This window comes from Dermacentor albipictus, unplaced genomic scaffold (assembly GCF_038994185.2).
Source record: "Dermacentor albipictus isolate Rhodes 1998 colony unplaced genomic scaffold, USDA_Dalb.pri_finalv2 scaffold_15, whole genome shotgun sequence".
NCBI classification, from domain to species: domain Eukaryota; kingdom Metazoa; phylum Arthropoda; class Arachnida; order Ixodida; family Ixodidae; genus Dermacentor; species Dermacentor albipictus.
In genome coordinates, this window is record NW_027225569.1 from 12,585,016 (window position 1) to 12,607,347 (window position 22,332).

The 22,332-nt window shown below is 46.5% G+C and overlaps 1 protein-coding gene across 4 annotated transcripts in view; it reads right to left on the reverse strand.

Annotated features, from left to right (window-relative positions):
• Window positions 1-22,332, reverse strand: part of LOC135916415 (uncharacterized) — an 88,502-nt gene that overhangs the window by 21,687 nt on the left and 44,483 nt on the right. For 2 of the 4 annotated variants that reach the window (XM_065449758.2, XM_070528842.1), the window contains 7 exons: window positions 22,061-22,112; window positions 20,741-20,860; window positions 18,934-19,053; window positions 17,202-17,285; window positions 15,656-15,739; window positions 2,586-2,748; window positions 920-1,087 (listed from right to left, as the gene is read on the reverse strand). In XM_065449758.2, the coding sequence (XP_065305830.1) occupies window positions 920-1,087; window positions 2,586-2,748; window positions 15,656-15,739; window positions 17,202-17,285; window positions 18,934-19,053; window positions 20,741-20,860; window positions 22,061-22,112 (791 nt within the window). The remainder of the gene's footprint in view (window positions 1-919; window positions 1,088-2,585; window positions 2,749-15,655; window positions 15,740-17,201; window positions 17,286-18,933; window positions 19,054-20,740; window positions 20,861-22,060; window positions 22,113-22,332) is intronic. The other 2 variants (XM_070528841.1, XM_065449760.2) reach the window with 2 other exon arrangements.

A 22,332-nucleotide genomic window follows, 5' to 3' on the forward strand; every position in this document is an offset into this window, starting at 1 on the left:
GCGGCGTTCTCCGTCACCGATTGCGTCTTCTGCTCGCCGGAAAATGACGTTGCGGTAGGTAAATGATCGATCGAAACAGAGCGGTGAATTGGCCGAAGGCCCTTTGCATGCCCGTTTAGAACATGGGCCTCGGAAGAGCTGGTCGCTTGGCGCTCTTGGTTCATGGTGTAGAAAACACGCCAAGGCAGCTATCTCCCCTTTAGAAGAACCCCACCTATATATACTGTTGCGAGGAAAGCATATGTCACCTTGAAGAAGACAAGTCCACTTGTCGAAATGTTGCCTCCTGCATTCCCCTTGTTCACGTTTTGCTCATTGTCTAAAATTACTAGAGGTAACTTTAGAGCTGAGATCATTCAGCTTGTATGGAAATGATAGATACTAGACGAAAATTTGTCTGCTTTTCATGCTTATGCCTTCAGACTTTTTTGTGGCTTTGTTCACGTTACACTTCATTTTTCTCGATTGGCCTAAATTTTGAAGCAATGCTATTTTTGTCAACGCACAAATAATGCGAACAGTACCAGTACCGACTGCAAATCATGTCATTTTTAAGGCAAAATTTAATTTAGATAATCATTTTGCAAAGTCAGAAACCCTTTTGACGCCAGAAAGAACAAGTCTAGACGACTCCATCAGCTAGCCTCCATATTCGAACAATATACTCCTATAGTTGCCCTTCGGTCCGCTGGGACTGCTACTACACCGGCATCCCTTGCGGCTGCGGTGGCGTAGGGAAATCTGTGGCTAGATCAATCTATATCAGGTTTAACGATGCATGCAGCTATAATTCAGCCCTGATTTCACAAATCGTGCGCTGCCGCATGACCCCTGAGGCAGACTCCGCTTAACCCGTGCTCGTCGCCGGGTGTGCCCAGACGTGTAGATGATGGTCTCGTGATCGCTGCATTCTACTCACGATGTTCACCACGACTGGCGCCATGACTTGGACGAGCGCCCGCTTGCCCGCGGTTTCGGCCATCACCGAGCTGGCGATGGCCAGCATGATTTGCGCCTCGACCGCGGTGCACTCCTCCCAAAAGGAAGTGGACACCAGCTTGAAGACCTCGTGTGGGATATCGTAGACCTGAAGAGGTTGAAATTCCTTACGTTGAAATTCTCTACACCATTGAAATTGGAATTCCATTGAAATTCCTTACACATCCGACAATCAGAGATGAGAATGAGCCTCCATTAGTTTGACCATTAGCTCAAAGGCTTTCTTCTTTTTCGCATGCTCCCCAAAAGGAAATAAAAGGCCATCTTATTTATATCTTCCAGGCCTCGCGCAGCATGCAGGAAGTGGGCTGCCTGCTACGAGTGCAATGTATTATTATTTTGTATTACAGTTATTATTTCTGAAGATTGCGGACGAGCATGTGAGTGATAGACTAAAGCCGACAGTAAACTTAAGAGATGTTCTACAGGTTAACTTCCCCACCTAGACAAGGTGCAAAATGGTGCAGCGCCATACAACCAAGCTGCCACGGCGAGGTTAGCATGCAGCTTACAATGTTGGCATTACCACTTAAAAGCTGTTAAAAAATGCAGCAAATGCAACGAGTTGGCACCTATATACAGCACAGCTTAGTGTGCGTGCATAAAGAGCCGAAACACGAGTTTGTGTTTATGGAATGTCCGTAAAAATTGACACGTAAGGCTTTATTCAAGCTGCAGCGGACGTACGAAGGCAAGCCTTCCGGTTCTTTTTTTTGTGCTCCGCACGGTCTGCGCCACCGACTGGTGCAGTGGCGCGCTTCCTGCTCTGTGATTGGTTGGCCTACCCGTCTAGAGGACAGCTACGCAGCAGCACTCTTGGTCACAAAAACCAGGAAAGGCTTGCAAAGAAAAATCTTCGCCTTTAAAAGCAGAGCACAAGATCGGTGGAGAGGCTCGGGAGCTTAACTGGCATAGACTTACGAATCCTTGCGTAAACTTCGTCCGTTCTTTACGCCCTTGATTGTGATCACGCTATGCAGCAATCATATGCCCCTTAACAATTAGCACGGTTATCTACTTGTAAGGAGTACTCTTTAATTCACACCTTGCGGGCGTCGGAGTTGTAACCGGGAGACTGCTCGAGCTATAAATTGTGAGAAAAAGCGTCAAAAAGACCAGAAAGAGCCACAAAGCGACGACACGGCGGCGCTTCTACCAGATAGAAGAATGCGTCGTAATGGGTCGCCGACACTGGCGTAGTGGCCGCCGCCGCTTGTGGCTCGGTGGCGCAATTACGGGACAAATAGTGCAAGTGGTGGGCACCTTACGGCCGAGATTGTGGCATCCTGCATTGTTTGTAGTACTTCTCCCTGTGTGTTGCTAGCGCTATGCCAGCGGTTAACTATCAGCAATACAGTTTCAAGAGATCAGCAGCCAGCTATACACGAAGGAAACGTTGGTTTCAACAAACCACATTAATGAACAAGAAATACTTAAGGGGAATGCGTGGCATCTGTCTGTCTGTCTGTGCGCGCGCGCGCATGTGTGTGTGCGTGTGTGTGTTGTGCGTGCGTGTGTGTGTGTGCGCGTGTGTGTGTGTGTGCGTGTGTGCGTGCGTGCGTGCGTGGGCGCGTGCGTGCGTATACCTGCAGTAGCTTCGACGAGACTTGGGTGGCCCCGATGAACAAGAGGATGCTCCACGGCACCACTTGCCAGATCTGCCGCACGAAGTCGAATGCAGCTTCCAGGCATGACGTAACCAAGCTCGTGGCGAGCATCATCGACGTCAGCGCACTTAGTAGAGCCACCCTGCACGTGGTCCATGCATTTGAGCACCTATTATTGCGTTTGCTGTTTACAGTTAGTGTTACTGAGCGGGGAAAATGCCAGTGCGTTACAGCACAAATACTATGGAGACGTGGAAGCGCGAGCGGCTCATGGCAACCGCGAGTCAAGCGCTACGCCAAGCAACTGACCTTTCGATGTCTCATCTTAAACATACTCCTTGGGCTGCCCATGTTCATCTGTGCACTACGCACTGCCTAGTACCAAGTGGTCGCGGCCCTTTGTCTGTCTGTCTGTCTCTTTGTATCTTCCCCTACATCACATCGATTCCAAACCGACTCACTTGACAAAACACTCGGGCAATCGTCGACGACGCATCTGCCCACGGTTCACCTTTCTCAACATCATCAACTCTCCCCCGCTTCATCTGTTCCCGCCAACATCCGCCTTTTAAGCGGATGCTTCGGCACTGCATATCAGCTGCCTCCTGGACATTATTGCGTGGAATGGACTCGAGCTGACGCAGATGGGGTTTGGCGTTGCGTGAAATTCCGCGTGCGAACACTTGCTTGCTAGATCTCTCCCCGTGCGCATGGCTCTATCGCTGCGGCGTCGTATGTGATGGGGAAAACTGCACGCGTGTGTTGCTAAGCGTCACGGGCTCACTTACTCAAGGAAACTGCTCTCGGCTTTCCTGTATTATAGATCCTTGCCGCCAATACATTGAAATTGGTTACGGATGAATCGCAGAGAATGCGTTTCCTTCGATCGATCGAAAATTGGATTATACCAATAAAGAAACCAATCCCATAATAAAAATCTCGCCGACGATTACATGCTCCTTACTGCGAAATTTGAGCGCAGCTCTATGCGTGAGCCCGTGTCGTGCGGCACAATGCAAACGAGGCGAAGTGTAGCGCGACTGCCCCGCTAATAGCGGGAGATCGCGAGAGGCAGAGCGTGGGTGACGCGTGGGCGCGATTTACAGCAGCCGCCGCAGACAGACTTTCGCTCATGCAGTGCTTTGTTTCCACATATGGTATCGGTGGACGCGCTCGCCGCATGACATCGGTGAACAGACGTCGGCACGCTACTCTGGCACGATCTCCTAGCGGTAGTCGTCGCAGAGCCCCCTTTGCGTGGATCTACACATTCCGCCTCATGACACCGCTGCACCCTCCTCCTGCGCTTTCCTCCTCGCGTTCTTTTCGCTATCACCGTCTTTCATTCCGCGCTGCGCTCAGCGTTCGCTTCGTCATCCTTCGCTATGCTCGTTCACTCGGTTGCGCCGACGCTCAACGCAGGAACGGGCGCCTAAAAGCTGCAGCATAGAGAATGGATTTCAACAAGAGGGGACACTCGGCGAAAACTGGCAACCGGAAGTACGTCACGCTAGTAATAATGACAGCCGTTTCTTGCAGCGAGAGTCGAAAAGAAGTTATTTGAAGTGAAGTTAACAGATTTCTATTCTTTTCCGGCAAAACTAAAAATATGTGCGTATAAGTTAAGTCATACTTTACAACTTACTTTTCTTGCCATACCTAGAGGCAGGCCAATGACGCACCAGATGCAAGCGTCATGCGTCAGACACGCCGCCGAAGCGAGCGAGGCCGGCTGCTCATGTGAGCGTTCGCGACCCGTCTTCCTGTTTCTCTTTTTTTTTGGATTTAGCCTGGTTTCGTAGGCTCCCGGCATATTCCTGCGTTCCTTCTGCACTTGTGACACAGTTAGCGAAAAACAGCTCAACCGTCCTGGCGCAGTTGATTTGAGTTAATGTCTCGGTACTGGGAGATGTTTGCGACGCTTTCTGTGAATCCCACATTGTTGTTACTAATTTCCGTAGTTTTTGCTTGCGGTCGCTGCGCCTGGTGTTGCGATGCAGAGGAAAATAGCCCGGCTACGTGAGGCTGTTTTTTTCGCGTGTATTGAATCTTACTTTGACAAGTTCATGACGCTTTCTTTGACCCTCAACGTAATTGCAATTAATTTCTTTATCATTTGGAATAATTTTGAGGCACACTCGCAGCGCCTGTCGTGAGGCAACAATAACCAGCTCAGCCGTGGTTATGAAATTAGTTTGGCATGTACCGAGTCTCAATGGGACAAGTTTGCGACACTTCATTATGGCCCCGCCACAAAATATGCGTTCTTTCGGTACTCACGCTTGTCGAAAATGCGATGAACGATTGCCAAGAGTGACAACACGGGGGTGTGTTGCTTGCGCTGCCAGAACGTGCAAAAGATAACCCCACAGAGCTCAAACGCCAGGGATTTGTAACACAAAAATTCTGTCTTCCGAGCGACTGAAAACAGGCTTTTCACCAAAGAATCTGTCTTGACTGCGAGTAGAAGGAATTTTGCGAGCGTCCAACATCGCCTGTTTGAGAGCCTGGGTTGTGGATTTCTCTGTGTATACGTAGCGTACTATCGTGTGGGTTGAAGCCATGTTCTTTTTGAAACGCGCAGTCGCCCATTTCATTGTGTTCTTAAAGTGCAGCATACAAGGCCCGTGAATGGGGGAATGCTTGCAGATCGCATGTTTTCGTGGTATGTACGGCACTGTTTGAAATGAGTCGGATATTTTCTATGCCATGTGTGTAAAAGCAAATTGCTCTTGTTTGTAATGCCGCCCATTCACCACTTTCGCGCGTTTCGCCTTTGCACACATTATTCCTAAAAGGTGGTAAAACCAAAATGGCATATGCTTGTAATTTAACTTTTTTTTTCAGCTGACGTCGCCCGGTGGAGCTTCGTACGCGAACTGCTTCTGCTTACGTCGTTCCACAACGTTGGATGAATGAACAAAAAGCCCGGAACGAGCATTTATATAGGGTAAAATAAACATTTCTTCATTTCACAAGGCGTTATGCGTCTTCGTGAAATTGCACGAGGCACATATTCAAAGGAGGTTTGTAGAGATCGTTGCAATCATTTCTACTTGACAGTGCAACTATTGCGCACTAAGACCGCGCGCGGGTGAGCATTAGAAGCATCAACAACAACAACAACAACAACAAAGAAATGCAGCGCTTATCAGCGCAGCCGGTTCAACGGGTTCCCGCTAGCGTTGAAAACGCGCTCAACCAGAACCGAAATCGAAGGTTGGTTCAGGTAATAATGTCGGCGGCTTGGTGCGCTGCAGTCAATTCGGCCGCTAGGCTCTATGGCAGTGTCCGCTCTTGTTAAATCCTTTCTCTATGGCAGCGCTGTAAAATTCCCTTGGAGTGTCATTATGTTTCTTATCGCACTGAAGCACGTTGATTTATTTTACGCTGAACAGTTCAGATAACACATTGCGGTCGTGTGCATTGTGCTTGGAGCCAACCATGACGGCAGGGTCACGACATACCACTTTATTTAACCCACATAATTTCTCAAGTTATCTAGGTAGACTATTTTGCACTGTTTATGAAAATAATGATAACTAAAGAAAATACTTCAGCAGTGCAACGCAATTGTACACCTAGCATGAACTTCTTAACTAATGAATGCTTGAAAGCACATGCACTGTCTATCGTGCATAAATTGAAAAAAAAATTGCGGAAACTGCTCTGGAGTTGTCTAAGTATGCATCAGCTTATCTGCAAATTTCAGTTGGCCGACCGCCAAATTTCAGGTTGGTCACCACCAAATTTCAAGTAGCAAACCACCCATATTTAGGTTGACCCAACTCGAAATTCCAGTTGGGCCACCACTTAATTTCGAGTTGGCCGAAACCAAAATTTGAATTTAGCCCAACCCCAAATTTCAGTTGGCGCACCCGAAAATCTTAAGTTGGCCCACCTTCAAACTTACCTTGGCCCCTCCTCCAAATTTAAGTTTGCACACCCTCAAATTTCTAGTTGGCCCGCCCTGAAATGTAAGTTGGCCCACCGTGAAATATAAGTTGGCTCACTCCCGAATTTACGTTGGCCCACCCACACATTTCAAGTTGATCCACCCCAAATATTATTTTGACCCACCCCCACATTTCAGGTTGACCCACCTCCAAGTTTAGGTTGGTCTACCCAAAGTTTCACTTATTCCACTGCAAATTTCAAGTTGGCCCATCTCCAAATTTAAGAAGGCCCTCCTCAAAATTTCAAGTTGGCCCCCCTCCAAATTTCAAGTTTTCCGGCCCGGAAACTACAGTTTGCCCACCCCTACCAAAAGCACCACTATGTATTTTCTGTGGAGCCCTATGTAACCCTATGGGTCTTCTTTCAGATGAATTTCTTTGCTTTGAATTGTCCCTGATCGCTTATCAAGCTACCAATAATCTACGTTTACACTATTATAACTACTGAACGCCTTAGATTCGCAAATTGCGCATTTTTGTGCAGACGCAAGCCATTACACTTTTCGCGTGACGGGCCCTGGGGTGTTTGCAAAAGAATGCTGAGGCATAAAACGGGGCCAATGTAATACTGGAGAGCTTTTTTCTTGTTTCTTCTCACTTGCCTTCGTGTTCCATTCGTGCTCGGTTTCTTAGACATGAACATGCACAAACAACTCGCCCATCTACTAGGAAATTTGATTATTGATTGACAGGTTTCGAAAGTTTCGCGTCAGAATTAACATATATTAGCCTTATTGATATCTCGGGTTAAGCGAGGCGAAATTCGTCGCTTGCTATAGTACGAACTATATTGACAAGCTGGTTAACGGTTGTGCATGAAAAATAAGAAAAAGAAAGAAATGTGTTGTTGCAATTTTCACGAAGAAAATAGTTAAAAATCCCCAAATATGAAATTTATGCAGAGTCATGACGGTATCGTGCGTCTGGTCCATGATTGCACATCCTCCGCATGCACCTTTAGGCCTACTTGCACGGCTTGTTTCGAACGCACCCGCCCAACGCGTGTTCAGCCAGGTTTCGTTGACAAAGAATGATTTGAGAAACGATATGTCGAATGAGACACTGCAAGCTCTCCTCCACCTGAAGCTTGGTCTGGTAGAGGGTGGGGAGTGCTGCAAAGATTTTCAGCCAGATGAATATATCTGTCGTGTTTCAACTCGGCATATCAATAGAGTCCATGTGACAATGGAACTTAATTCGAATCAGGCCATATTGCATATTTGATCCATATGCGTAAATCCCCAGTGTGAGAAAAATCAACCGGTACTCTACACAATGTCTTTTTTCCCCGTTCTTTGTTTTAGTCAAGCAGCTACATATTACGAGACAGTTGCGATTCTTCATGGTACTTCTTGAACTTTGCATATTATTGCAATGATACGCTCTATAAGTATATGAAAAACGATGTTCGTCCATAGTGAAGATGCCCAGGCAATTTCTCACCAAAGGTCGGCCTGTGATTGCCTGGCCAGCGTCAGGATGATAACTCGTCGGTTTTCATACCATGCTCCTGCCACAACTTTCTTCCCTATAAACTTTGTGCGCACGAGTAATTGCAATTATGGCTTACTTTTTATATGAGCGCACTTTATTATCATTGTAATTTCTATTTTGTTGTCTTACAAGTCATTAAATTGTACATTGTTCATGCGTATTTTCCAGCTCTGATGAGGAAAAAAATCGCGTCTGATACATAATAAATGCTTGCGGAACTGTTACTTTCGTATATTATTATTTTTGCACCCATCGCAGTGGTGGTTGGGCAAAGAGTTCTTGTCAGTTTGCAAAGGTACATATATAGTTCTGCTGACTTCTTATTTTGATGTATAGTGCTTCAATTTCTTAGACGAAGATAGGTCCACCTATCGAAACGTTGGCCAGCCTGTCTGAGGTACTTCAACCCTGTTTTAAAAAAGTTTATACCACAGTGTGCCATTCCATCTGCCAGCCCCTTTCTTGTTTTTGGACTTAGATAAAGGGCTGTAATTCGTACTTGATGAATGTGGTGTTTTGTGGCGCAAGGGCCAAATGTGGCCAAAGAGCGCCAGGCCGGTGGTAATGCGTTCGCAGTGGAGGTATGAATAACGAAGGGCATATCTTACGGTGGCTGTAAAGGGGCCTAAAAACAGTCGGTCTAAAATGCATAAAACCTATACAAGATAAAATTATGCCGATGGTTAATGGGCTGTACAATGAACACGAAATACACATTGTGAAGTAATGATGATTTAGTGATATATCTCACAGATATGCTTTTTCCAATGAGCACTACTGCCTTACAGAGTCCTTGGGATGCAAGGGCCTGTAGGCATATGCTATGCTAGACTACCATCACAGCGGCATCCTCTAGAAAGAGGATGTGCTATGAATATCTGGGGCTAAAAACCGGCAAGTTGAGATCGTACAAGACATTAAAACTGATTTGGTGTCAAAGAACGGTTCTTCACCAAGAAACATTGCTGGATGAAGAGGGGTGTGCTGACGATATACAAGGGGAAAATGACTCTTTCTCTCAGCTTTGGCTTCCCGACACTCCACGAGGACGTGGAGAACGGTCAGCCTCTCACCACATCTACCATACGTTGGAGGTTCATTTCCATTCAGTAAAAGATTGTGGGTGTCATAGGTGTGTCCTATCCTGAGTCGACAGAAGAGGGCATCAGTTCGTCGTGATTTCGTTTTCGGGGGCCAGAAACCTAACTTTGGCTTAATCAAGTGAAGCTTATTCGTAGCTTCCATGTCCCACAAGCGTTGCAGATTCGTCCGTAAGAAAGGCTTCAGATCTGTGACAGGGACAGCAGCCGTAGGAACAATAGCTTGCGAGGTGACTGATGTAGCCATTTCGTCAGCTAGTACATTCCCCTCGATGCCTCTATGGCCAGGTACCCAGCACATAATGACATGCTGGTTAGACATATACGTTCTACAGAGACTGGAACAGAGCTCAGTAAGTACAGGGTTTTTGTGTTTACAGAGTGACTTCAAGGCTTTTACGATGCTTAAGGAGTCTGTAAATATAATTTATTTTTGAAGATTTGATTTTCTGATATGTTTCACAGCCGACAACAGTGCATGGACCTCAGCCATAAATATACTTCTTTCAGGGTGCAGCACACCGGATTCCGAGAAGGATGGACCTAGGGCTGCGCAGGACACCCCGGCATGCGCCTTAGAAGCGTCTGTGTAGAACTCTGTACACGAGTACTTTTACTGGAGCTCCAAGAAATGCATTTTGATATGTGTATCTGGCGCATGTTTAGTGACCTCTACAAAGGATGTGTCACACTCTATCAGCTGCCACTGCCATGGCGCTAACAGTTTCGCTGGAGCCATAAGACAATGTTCAAGCACCTGGAACACCCATTTCCTCACTGAGGTTCCTTGCGCGCAAAGACAACGGTTTTCTCACTGCAGGTCGGGTATTGAAGAATATCGTTTATGCATGAATAAGAGGGGTGTTCGCGGTTAGAATTTACTTTGAGGAAACATGTAAAAGTGCTATATGCTCTCAGAAAATGGAGTGGCCATACATTTGCTTCTTCATAAAGGCTTTGTACGGGGCTTGTCCTGAAGGCTCCAGTCGCGAGGCGGATTCCTAAATGATGGACAGGATCCAAGATCTTTAAAGCACTTGGTGTAGCGGACTGATATATTACAGTGCCATAGTCAAGACGTGAGCCGATAAGACACCTATACAAGTTCAATAGATTTAGCTTTCAAGTATTTAATATGCGGGATAAATGTCAGTTTCGAATCCAGTATGATGCTGAGAAACTTGTGCTCGGCGCTTACAAGTAATCTGTTACCAGAGAGCTCAATAGCAGGAGGTGGTACTATTCCTCTCTTTCTCGTGAAAACAACGCAGGTACTTTTCTGTGGGGTCAACCGGAAACCATTTTCGTCAGCCCATTTTGCCACTTTATTTAAGGCATGCTGGACATGTCGTTCGCAGATAGTTAAGTTGCATGATTTAAAACCAAGCTGAACGTCATCTACATATACAGAGTGTGAGATCGCTCGTGGGACTGCCATGCCCAAAGAATTCATTTTCACAATAAAGAGTGTGCAGCTTAGCACACCACCTTGTGGAACACCAGTTTCCTGAGTGAAAGACCTTGACAAGGCATGGTCCACCCTAACACGAAATGTGCGGTTAGAAAGGTCACTTTCAATGATACTTAGCATACTCCCGCGGATACCCATAGCGGAAAGGTCTCGAATAATACCGAAGTGCCATGTGGTGTCGTAAGCTTTCTCCAAATCAAGAAATACGCAGAGAAAAAACTGTTTGTGTATGAAGGCATCCCTTATATTTGACTCAATGCGGACAAGGTGGTCTGCGGTCGACCTGCCTTCTCTGTAACCACATTGGTAAGGATCTAGTAGTCTATTGCTCTCAAGGATATAGATTAGGCGCCGGTTTATCATGTTTTCAAAAAGCTTGCAGAAACAGCTTGTCAAAGCGATAGGCCTGTAACTATTAGGTAAGGACGGGTCCTTACCCTGTTTGAGTATGGGTATTATTACAGCTTCTTTCCAAGAAGACGGAATATACCCAGCGGCCCACATGACATTAAAAAGTGAGAGGAGTGTTTTCTGTGTTTCAGGATGCAGGTATTTATCATTTCATAAATGATACGGTCACCACCTGGTGCTGAGCTGTCGCAACTAGCAAGAGAAGTTTTGAGCTCAGCTGAACTGAACGGGCTGTTGTAATCCTCACTTTGGGCACATTACCGATCAAGGCGCTGTCACTCTGCGCGTTCTTTGAATTTCAGGAATGACTGCTAGCAATGCGATGCACTGGAGATATACTCAAAGTGTTGCCCCAGACAGTCTGCCTGGTCTTCCAGGCCATCTCCATGGGTACGAACTAAGGGCAGGGGGTTCGTCTCTCGGCCTTTTGGTTTATTCACCCTATTCCACACTTTTGCCTCATCTTTGTAAGTATTTATTCTAGATAATTACCGCTCCCAGCTCTCTCTCTTCACACGTCGACGTATTCTCCTGCATTGAGATTTGACTTGCTTGAAATTAATAAGGTTTTCAGCTGTTGGAGAATTACGAAGCAATCCCCAAGCTTTGTTTTGATTTTTGCGTGCATTTCGACATTCGTGATTCCACCATGGGATGCGACGGTTCTTTGTCAGTCCGTTAAATTGTTTAATGCATTTTGTTGCAGCGTCAATAATAAAACCAGTTAGGTATGCCACAGCATCGTCTATATTAAAATCAGAAATGTCGTCCCATCCTAAACACGTGACTTCTCGAAACAGTTCCCAGTTTGCTGATTCGAGGTTCCATCGAGGGAAATTCGGCGAGCATGCATCTGGTTTGGTTAGGTTTAATGTAATTGGGAAGTGGTCACTCCCATAGGGGTTCTTGAGAACAGACCACCCCAGGTAAGGAAATAGTGAACTCGAAACGATGCAAGTCTATGTCCGAGTATGTGTTATGTGTAACATTGTAATACGTTGGTTCATTTTTGTTATATAAACATGCACCTGAAGAAAAAAACATTTCTATGAGGCGCCCACGCGCATCGGAACGCGAGTCGCCCCACAGGTGGCTATGTGCGCTTAAATCACCAACGACTATGTATGGTGGAGGAAGTTCATCGATAAGGCTTTGAAACTCTGCTTTAGAAAATTGACAGGAGGGGGAGAGGTATATCAAACAAACTGTGATTAACTTACCAAACAGCACAGCTCGGACTGCAACTACCTCAAGGAGAGTTCGGAGTTTGATTTGCTGACATGCAACGCCCTTATCGACTATTACGGCTTCCCCCTCCCCCCCCCCCCCTGAGGAGACGAGTGCATCTTTGCGGTCTTTGCGGAAAGTAGCATATTGCCTTAGAAAGTTGGTCTGTGTTACTTTTAGGTGTGTTTCTTGGACACACAGCCCCTTTGGAGTGAATTTGCGAAGGAGTTCTTTAACATCATCAAAATTGTGAAGAAGTCCTCTCACGTTCCACTGTATTATTTTGGTATCCATAACGGGAACGAGGTTAGTGCTGTGTCTAGAAAGAGAATTTAGGGTACAGGACTCTTTTCCGGTCCTGTAATGCGATGTTTTTCTTTTTTGGAATGGTCGAGTGATTCTTGCCGCTACTTAGGTGCTAGTGGCGCCCTTTCACTTGGTGTCGTGTCCATCGCCTCCTGCGAAGCGCTGGACACCCGCTCTTGTGAGCGATTTGTTTGTTGAGAAAGCCTCTTCTCAAAGGATGAGGCCCTTGAGGCCACCAGCCCGGAGGTCGACGGCCCCTTCTCGGTTAACGGAGCAGCGCTAGCCGCAACCACCGAGGGGGCAGGTGACGTCACTGCCGGCTCACTAGGTGTGGGCCGGACAGCCGCCGGAGGCCGTTGTGACGCTGCCCCCTGACGCGCCACTTCGGCAAAAGCTATTCTTCGGTAAGAAGAATACGCGCCTGCGTGCGTCCTTAAACGAAATGTTCTCTTTGGTTTTGGGTGCCACTATTCCATTTTCTACCCGCCGTGGTTGCTCAGCGGCTATGGTGTTGAGCTGCTGAGCACGAGGTCGCGGGATCGAATCCCGGCCACGGCGGCCGCATTTCGATGGGGGCGAAATGCGAAAACACCCGTGTACTTAGATTTAGGTGCACGTTAAAGAACCCCAGGTGGTCGAAATTTCGGGAGTCCTCCACTACGGCGTGCCTCATAATCAGAAAGTGGTTTTGGCACGTAAAACCCCAGAATTTTTTAATTTAATTTTCTTTTTTCCAATGTGGGCAGGACCACGAGTACGCGGGGTGCTCCCCTTCACAATTTACAGTGTGGAGTGTTCTGGCATGACTCGGACGGATGTTCATGGTCGCTACATTTGGCACAGGTTAGTCGGCCACGGCAGTTCTGGGAACTGTGGCCAAACTTTTGACACTTAATACATCGGAGGGGATTTGGGATATACGGCCTCACCCTGATCTTCACATAGCCCGCCTCGATTGTTTCGGGCAGGGCACTTGAACCAAATGTTAGAATGAGATGCTTAGTCTGAATTTATTTACCATCGCGCCTCATTTTGATTCGTTTTACACTGATCACATTCTGGACACGCCAGCCTTCAAGTAGTTCAGCCTCTGTCAGTTCAATCAGGTCACTATCTGATACAACACCACGGCTGGTGTTCATGGTACGATGCGGTGTCACATCCACTGGAACGTCCCCAAAAGAGTTAAGATTCGGCAGCTTTTCAAACTGATCTTTATCTCGGAGTTCCAGAAGGAGGTTTCCTTTTGCAAGTTTGGTTACTTTAAAGCCTTGGCCAAGAATATCGGTTATTGATTTAGACACTAGAAAAGGAGATATCATTCTCGCTGACATTGCGGTTTTGTCCGAGTGGATGACATCAAATTTGGGAAAGTTTTCATTATGATGACCATAGGACTTAAATACTTCTTCGGTGCGCCCTCGTTTAGGAGAGCGATCAGGAAGGGGTGGAAAAGAACTTGCCATAGATATATGCGGAAATTCGGCAGCACCGCCAGCCACCCACCATGGAGCCCAACAAGGGGACGCTGCAGGACCGTGAAAAGACATGGCCTGCACGCGCCAGCTGTACGACACTATGTAACCAAATCTGTTATAACCAAGGTTGGCTGTACCACACAAGATTAACCCTTGCTGCCTGGGAAAAGTGGAAATAAAAAGGAAGCTAGGAGGAGAGAGGAAAGACCGAAAGCAAGAGAAAGACGAAGATTAGAGAGGAGGATAGCAAAAGGCAGCTACCGATTTCCCCCGGGTGGGTCAGTCCGGGGGTGCCGTCTACGTGAAGCAGAGGCCAAAGAGGTGTGTTGCCTCCGCCGGGGGGCCTTAAAGGTCGGAACACCCGGCATCGGCTCGACCTCCAGGATCCCCCTTTCCCCGGACACGGCTAAGCCGCGCACGGCTACACGCGGGAGGTTCCGACCCTCGCGTGCTCGGGTACGTGGTGTCGCAACACACCAAACGCCTGCTGACGCAGACGCCCCTGCGGGGAATTCGTACTTCATGACAGCAATGCGCGACCCATATAAATCGATTTTGTGTGTTCCCTAGCGGAATTACATTTCTTTATCTCATTTTTAAGTCAGACAGAAAGTAAGGTGCGTTAAACTCTTTTCGATACGAATATTACCTGGATAATTTCCTGCGCCGTAAGTTAGGTGACAATTAAAACTATAAACTTTAATTCACCTCTAATGTTATGAGTCGTTATGTTTGTTCCCATTCAAAGGCTATTTCACCCACAACTGCCGCTTCTTCGCACGAGTTTTCTGCAGAGTCGATTGTGCTTCTAAGCCGCAGCATTTTCTAACTCAGCGCCGCGCTGCTTTCGAGTAAACTGAAGAAGAGAGAGTGGGAGATAAATGTTTATTTTATGACTCAAGTTTCGGGAATACATCCCTCTTAATTCCTTGAGCTCGGGCTGCCTCTTGGGGACGCGATCGGGAACATCCAGACTGATCCTCGAGGTTGGAGCTGGCAATTGTTTGCTTGACTCGTATAAAAAAATGCCTCGGGTACAGCGAGGCATGAAATAAAGGTAACTATGATCGTGGTAAATACAAATAACGTCATGAGCAAATCGAAAAGGAAAGAGTTGCGCTCTTTGTAACAATGAGTGGTGTACAAATCCACGTCTGAGTGGCAGCGCTCAAGAGAATTCTTTTCGTAGATCTCGGGCCAGTGCTTTGCTGGTTGCATGCGGCAGAAATAATTTTGGCGCCGAAAATGCGCGGCGAGATTTCTACGCCAGTTACACCACATATAAGACACCTGTAGAACATCATCAAATGTCTAGGCTACGTATTTGGCTACTCTTCACTTTTGAAAAATTTGAGTTTGGTTATTCTTGGCCTACATTTCGAGATCGTTTGGCTGTTATACTGGGGGGCCATCTGGCAACCCTGCTCGCAGATCAAGGAAGAGCCATCTCGACGTCGCGCACGTCGGAGCGTGTTGGCGCGTCTGGATATTTTGGCTTTGCCAGTGCGTCGAACTATAGACGCTATTGTACGCGCCAACGTGACGTAGCGTGAGCACGTGCGCGCACTCACGCTACGTCGGGCTAAACACGCGCCTTGTGTCTCACCGGTGGTCCATGTTGAGGAGATATGAAGGCACGTACGTCACCACAAATACTGCCACGTAAGCAGCGCAGGCAAATTGCACGCCTCTGCGAACATCAAAAAAGTGTAATGTGCAGTCATTATGTGAACCTTCACTCAGACAATTGGCGCCGATGAAGAATAACTGTGGTGTTAGCCAAGTTGCGCCAGCGTTATTGTGATAACGTTTGACAAGGACTGAAATTGCTGTACATTTAACTAGGCGTTTACAAATTTCACGACTGTGGCCTACTGCTTCTAATGTGCGTAACCGCTTGTTTGATAAACCATAAACTCATTAAATGATAAGGTGCCACGGCACAATGAAAATCGCTGTTAAACCTCGAGTTCGGGTAGTTCTTGCTGCTCCTTATAAATAATTTAGTTGGTTATGCCGTAGAGTTATTCAAGAACAAAGCATAACACAGCCCTGCTCTAAGAGGCATGCTCGTCGATAAGGGTGCGGTACGCGGGTTGTATATGAAATGCCCCCTTTCGTGCATCTACTGTTAAATAGGACAAACGCGAAGGTGTACCAGCTACCACCCACGTGACCATGCGGTTTCGCCTAATGACTCTCCGCGGAGTCATCTTGCTACCCGTTGTCAGAGCTCGGATTGCATCCGGATCTTTGAAAAGCGCGAGGTAGTTATAATGTATAGCGCGAATAACGGGCATGCGAGATTTTGGAGACCTCTAGCATTTCGGACATGCGGGAGGTGTGGATCAACTCTCTGTCCCTTTTCGTACAGTGACAAATGAAATAGAAGATATGTCCTGCTGGTTTCTGTCCCTCCGTGACGTGTTACCTTCCTCGAGCATTTACACGCCACTTCACTAAATAAAGCATTTATTTGTTGGTCTACGCCTCTATTATTTGGTAGTAAGCCTTTGGTCCTATATGCCTCTCTTATCTGTCCGGTGTCACGCTGTTTAAAATTCTGTTGTTTGACAATGTGGACCTTTGGGCACGCTAACTCAAGGGTGAGTAGCGCTATTGATGCCCCACTTTGCATAATGGCGTGGGCTATATTGTAATAATGAAGGCCGCCGCGCTTGGAGGGCGAAAAATGCCACTGCCCTGGTTAACGGCTGTAAATACTGAAATCAGTCGAACCCCATCATACGTATGATCTGAAGGTCCTAATATACGTAACTGCTTTCTTACAAACAAGCATTGGAAAGCCAATTTATCAAGTTTAGTTAAACTTAGCGAACGGGCAGGGACCGTTTATTGCTTATCTAATTATTAATATACATGGTGTCCCAAGTATCATGCACCACGATTTAAATATTTGCAAATACCGGGTTGCTGGACAGAACCAAGACAATGTTGTTTGCCGTCGATTGGAGATATTTAGATGAGTATTTGCATTCAGCCTAATTACATAATTAGTGTTAATTATTTATTGAATTTCTCATATATTATATCATTAGATGAAAAGTGTCAATGAGAAAAATGTATAGCCACACGAAAAACTCGGCATGTTATGTCAGTCGCGTTATCAATTCACATAATCTGAGGCTCACCTCTGCTGCCGCTGCCGGTATGCGCGCTTCTCGCGAGCAGCTCTCTTGACGGCCAGGTTCTCCGACGAGTACGGCTCCGGATCACTGGGCCACGGGAGACGGCGGCACATTGCTGGCGCCCGACTCTTACGAGCATTGTGGACATTCCATAAAATTCACGTTAACTATCTCTAACCTTTTATAAAAACCTCTCTAGAAAACCCGTTGAACTTCGCTGTCAACTTTTCCGAGGTACTTATATGGCTTCCGTTTCCCGATACTCTAGTGTAACTTTAGGGCTTCGCCGATTTCTTTGTTTCTTTTTATTCAAGCACATGTGTAATGGACATGTTTCATGGTTTGCCAAACGTTCAGATGAGTGAGCAATTTCTTTGAATAAAACTAGAAATCTCGGAAACTCCACCTAAGCACCTACACACGGTCAAATGATTCATGTTTATGAACTTCATTTTGTTTTACCGCAACGTTCTCACTATAATCCCATGAAAATTACGTATTGATTGATGGTTTAGCAACGATCCTAATTTGAGAGTGAGAGATTTTTAACTGCTAGTCGTAACCGGAATTTTTTTGCGAATCGCTTTTCAGTTACCTGTGCGGTTGTGCAATCTAATACTGCATATGCTGCTGTACTGAGTTCAGGCTACGTTTCTATGAAAATTATTCACTGAAAATTTAGCCATAGTGGCTCATAAGCTGAGATTGAATCGGGCTATGACTGCCAATTGTAACACCAATCGCAAGACAATTCCTGTTACTAACATCTATAACTGATGCAGCTGTGTCAGTACGATGCACAGCAATGTTGGTCACTGTAAAAAGAAACAAATCGCAGATATATGCAAGTGCAAGCCATTGACATATCAATGGGAGCGAAGCTGTGTAAAGAAGCTCTCGTGCCCTTTGGAAGTTTTCCTATCCAAGCTTGCACTTGCCCAAAACATTGCAAACGTCTCACATCATTCGGCAGAATTTCCTTCGTTATAACCTAATGCTTTAGGCGGGCGCTTCACAGTATCAGAGCTTAGTACTTTACTGTAAGCTACATCCGACGTGTGTTCTCGTAGTGTGCGCTGCTGGCTGTTCTACGTCGACATTCTATGGCGACCGCATCACGACATGCCGCCGCAGCTCGTTGCGGAACTCCGCTCATGAGGCCAACAGCGACGAAATTTTGGGTCGTGTAAGAAAGCCTAGGTTCAGATAATGTAGATTCAGAACAGTCTAGGGTCTAGGTGCAAAATTACACAAATGAAGAATGAGTGAATGCGCCGCGAAAGGCTCGGAAAACTCGGCGTTCATGACAGCAGAACCGGAAAAAAAATGTCCGCCATTATAAGCTCGCCAGAGGTGACGCGCAACCCGCATTGCGCGACTCCTCGGCGTGACCTCCGAGATTGGCCACCGCCTCCGGCCATCCGCGGGGCGCGTAAGAATCTCAGAGGCGCCGTGAGACTAGCATTATAGCCGCTAACCACTAGGGGCACGCGTAGTCGGCTTGGCAGGTCCTAAAGGCCGGCTAATAATAATAGTAGTAACAAGAATAAAAGCCAGGCAATTATCAGCCCTGCAACATTGGCAAGATTGTTGCAATAGTGTTTACTGCTGAGGCATCAGCGTTTCAGCCAAAGTTAAATCTGTTTCCCTTCGGTCTTTGAACAGCTTCGCCGCAACACTTGCAGAAATCTGCGAGAGCCCGTTTACGAAATGCCGCGTGCAATGACTGCCTCACTGTGGCCTGACGTAGACCAACCAGATGACCGCGCTGCAGGTGACCAGCGCCAGCAGCACCCCGGGCAGCGTCAGGATCGCCCACGTGACGCCGGAGACGGAGCGCTGTGCCACGCGCGACCTGCGACGCGAGTTCCTTCGTCACTGCAACGCTTGGTCGGTCACGTGCTGTTTCACGGAAGTCCCAACTCATTAGTCGCAGGCTTAGCGAAAGTTTCCATATCATATTATTCGTATTAGAATAAATAGCATCGCAATCGCATTTTATATGCGCTCTCTCTCTCTCTCTCTATATATATATATATATATATATATATATATATATATATATATATATATATATATATATATATATATCTTTTTAGGAGTATTATACACCGCATTAGATTAGTACAATTACTAAGTGATTTCTTGTCTGCCCATTAGACCTTCGCACCGGGTGAATATAATTCTGTACGTAATTTCTATTTGCGCATATAGAATGCAATAGTGCTTGCAAATTGGCAAATAAAAGTACGTATAAAGTGCACTGCCAGTTCGGATTATTACAAAGATTTCATTTTAATCTTGGAAACCAAAGTCGTAGACGAAGATTGTGCTTATTTATGTCGGAATTTGTATTGTAATTTTAACTAAGGCCAACTTATTTTGATCGGGCTTGATATGGATATGTCACTTAATTACAACAGGAAGCCACTGCATGAGTAATGCCGTGCGTTAGCAAAGTAGTATTAGTGTAGTGGTAGTAGTAGTACTCGTCTTTTGTAAATAATAATAATAATAATAATAATAATAATAATAATAATAATAATAATAATAATTCACGCAATAAATACATCGTTGTGTTTTGGCACGATCAGTGGAAAGGAGAATTAAAAGTTTTCTGTGGGATATTCGTCATAATAGTGAACAATTTGTCGAGACCCACCAGCACCACTTCGTGAGCCAAATCGTGCTTGAATATACGTAACATGTGAGAGACTGCAGGTAGTGAAATTGTGGGTGAGCACTTGAAATGACCGTGTGTACGTGCATGCGTATACGCAAGCTTCTCAAATTGGTTCTCAAACATTCGTTGGGCTAATAGCTGCCAGTTGTGCTAAATTGTGTTGAGGAAGCCGAGTGGTCTCCAAATGAAAATCACAGTCTCTTATTTGACTGCACTGTTGATTGTCAACAAACCAATCGGCTATTGGTTTTCACTGTAAGTACTTGCTCGATAGCCATATGCAACTATGTAATTCTTCCATAAACATGTTCATTAAAGTTTCAAATGTCAGACATGTAGGAAAGGCTTCTTGGGCAAAAGACGTGCTCTGTCTTATTACCATCGCTCCCCCTTAACATGATGTCATGCTGTGGTTGCCATGCGCAGTGAAGTCCACATAAGAATGTGCACCTAAATAAAGAAGTTGAAAGTTATCTTCTGACATTGTGGTTCTAAATTATGTCCTTTTTTAACGGTGCTGTTTCCCAGTATGACAGAACAATTATCCCCAAATTACTGCTTTGGTCAATTCCGTTAACTCGAGCGGTACCTTCTGCGGCGAATACGGCAAGTCTCTCGCCAAACGTGGACACCTGAACTATTACTCGCAGAAAGGAACCCTCGAGTGATCTGCACTTGGTGTTACGAAGAATTTCCTTCCAAACAAAGATTTAGCCAGCACACGCATCTACAACATGAAATGCTGGGTGGGCAAAGAGTGAAGACGGCGACACGGATACGTCCCCTAGCTGTGCACTACCCGAACAGCAGTCTAGCACGGCCATGGGGAATGCAGCCATAGCGGGACATTCTCACTCACGAGAGGGAGACGCCTCTCAGCGCCTGCTTGTTGCCGCCCGTATGGAAGCTGCAGATGTTTCCCAGCACACTCATCAGCGACGGACCCAGAACGAAGGCATTGTGCACGTCCATGCGACTACTGCAAAACCAGGGCCCCGCACCACGTTATTACGAACAGAATGATGACCATAGTGTGGTCACCTACAAGTGAGAAAAGAATCTCTTCGTTGGCTAGCTAGTCTGTAGATGGGGTTACATGGTACTTTTAAACGTTCCTTGGTTCCGCACTACTACGAAGAAGGAGACAAAATTCCGGAGTAGATTTTCTTTGGCGCCCCGTACGGCCCACAGCGTTGTCCACTGTTAACTTGAACGTTGAGCAATTGGATCACGTGTTGACTTTTCCCCTTTGGCAAGCGTGGAATAGCCCGGCTTCGGGGCAGATTACTTGTAGCGGGTGGCCCTGGCAACTTTTTACACACATTTTCATTGCATTAGCCCGCCTTCATGCCAGCACTTGCAGCTCGAGCGCAAGCAAACTGACAACCGCTCATTGGACCGTCCTTATTAACAACGGTGTGCACTGTACTTCTAATTCTGCGTTATACTCTGCCACAACGGTAACGCGCTTAAGTGTGTGCAGTTGCCGCGACAACGCTGTGTCGGCGTTAATGAGGCCCTGTATATGCAGTCCGCTGCGCCGGCGTAACCAACGGGAACAGGAGCGTTGGACGTCCTCGGATGCACGCGATGCGGAGATAGAGCTCGATTGCCAGAAATAAGAATCTCAAACTTGTATTTTCTTGAACCTCAAGACGAATTAAACCTCCAATGAGCCACTGCACCTGTTCGGCGCCACGGATTTCAAAGCAATTTCTCGTCTTTGGTCTGCAGCTGCTGCGCTGTGGAAGCTGTCCGGAGCACTCTTAAGTACCCACTACTTGGCTAACTTGCGATGTGATGTAGTCCGTCTTTAACGATTAAAAACATAACAAGGGCCGCGAAGATGACGCCAAATTTCACGACTTCAAGGTAACATGGTGCAGCAACTTCAAGGCGGCGTCCCCACGTGTCCTTCGTGTATGCGTCTTTTCTGGCTTGCCTATCGCCTCCATCTCTCAGGGTAGGAGGGGAATATTTTTTTATACATTGCAATAGCGTAATATTAGCTGCATTGTGAATCACCTCAACCTAATTTTCTCATTAATGTATCTTTAGTTAGCAGTTGACTTTCTAGCCTGCAGGTTTGCTACTCAACCTGTTCGACGTGTCAGTCACATTATAAGTTAGAAAGAAAAAAAAAACAGCGCCGCCTGCACAGGGCATGCACTGTACTCGCCTTCTGGTCTTCTTCTTGGTTGCGGTTCCAAACTGGCTCCCTGTGTGGCTTGCTGCAAGGGAGAGGGAAGGCATGCTGAGATATCTTCGTGTCCGTGCTATAAAGTTGGGGTACAAATCTGGATACACGTCAAAAACCGCCTCATTGGCAAAATTCCTCATCGCTTCCGCTCCGATTGGGTCACCCGGCTGGGACGGCCTCTCTGATTGGCCCAAAACAACGACGTTGCGGATTTTCCCCCGATTACGTGGGGACTTGTTAGCGCACACAGC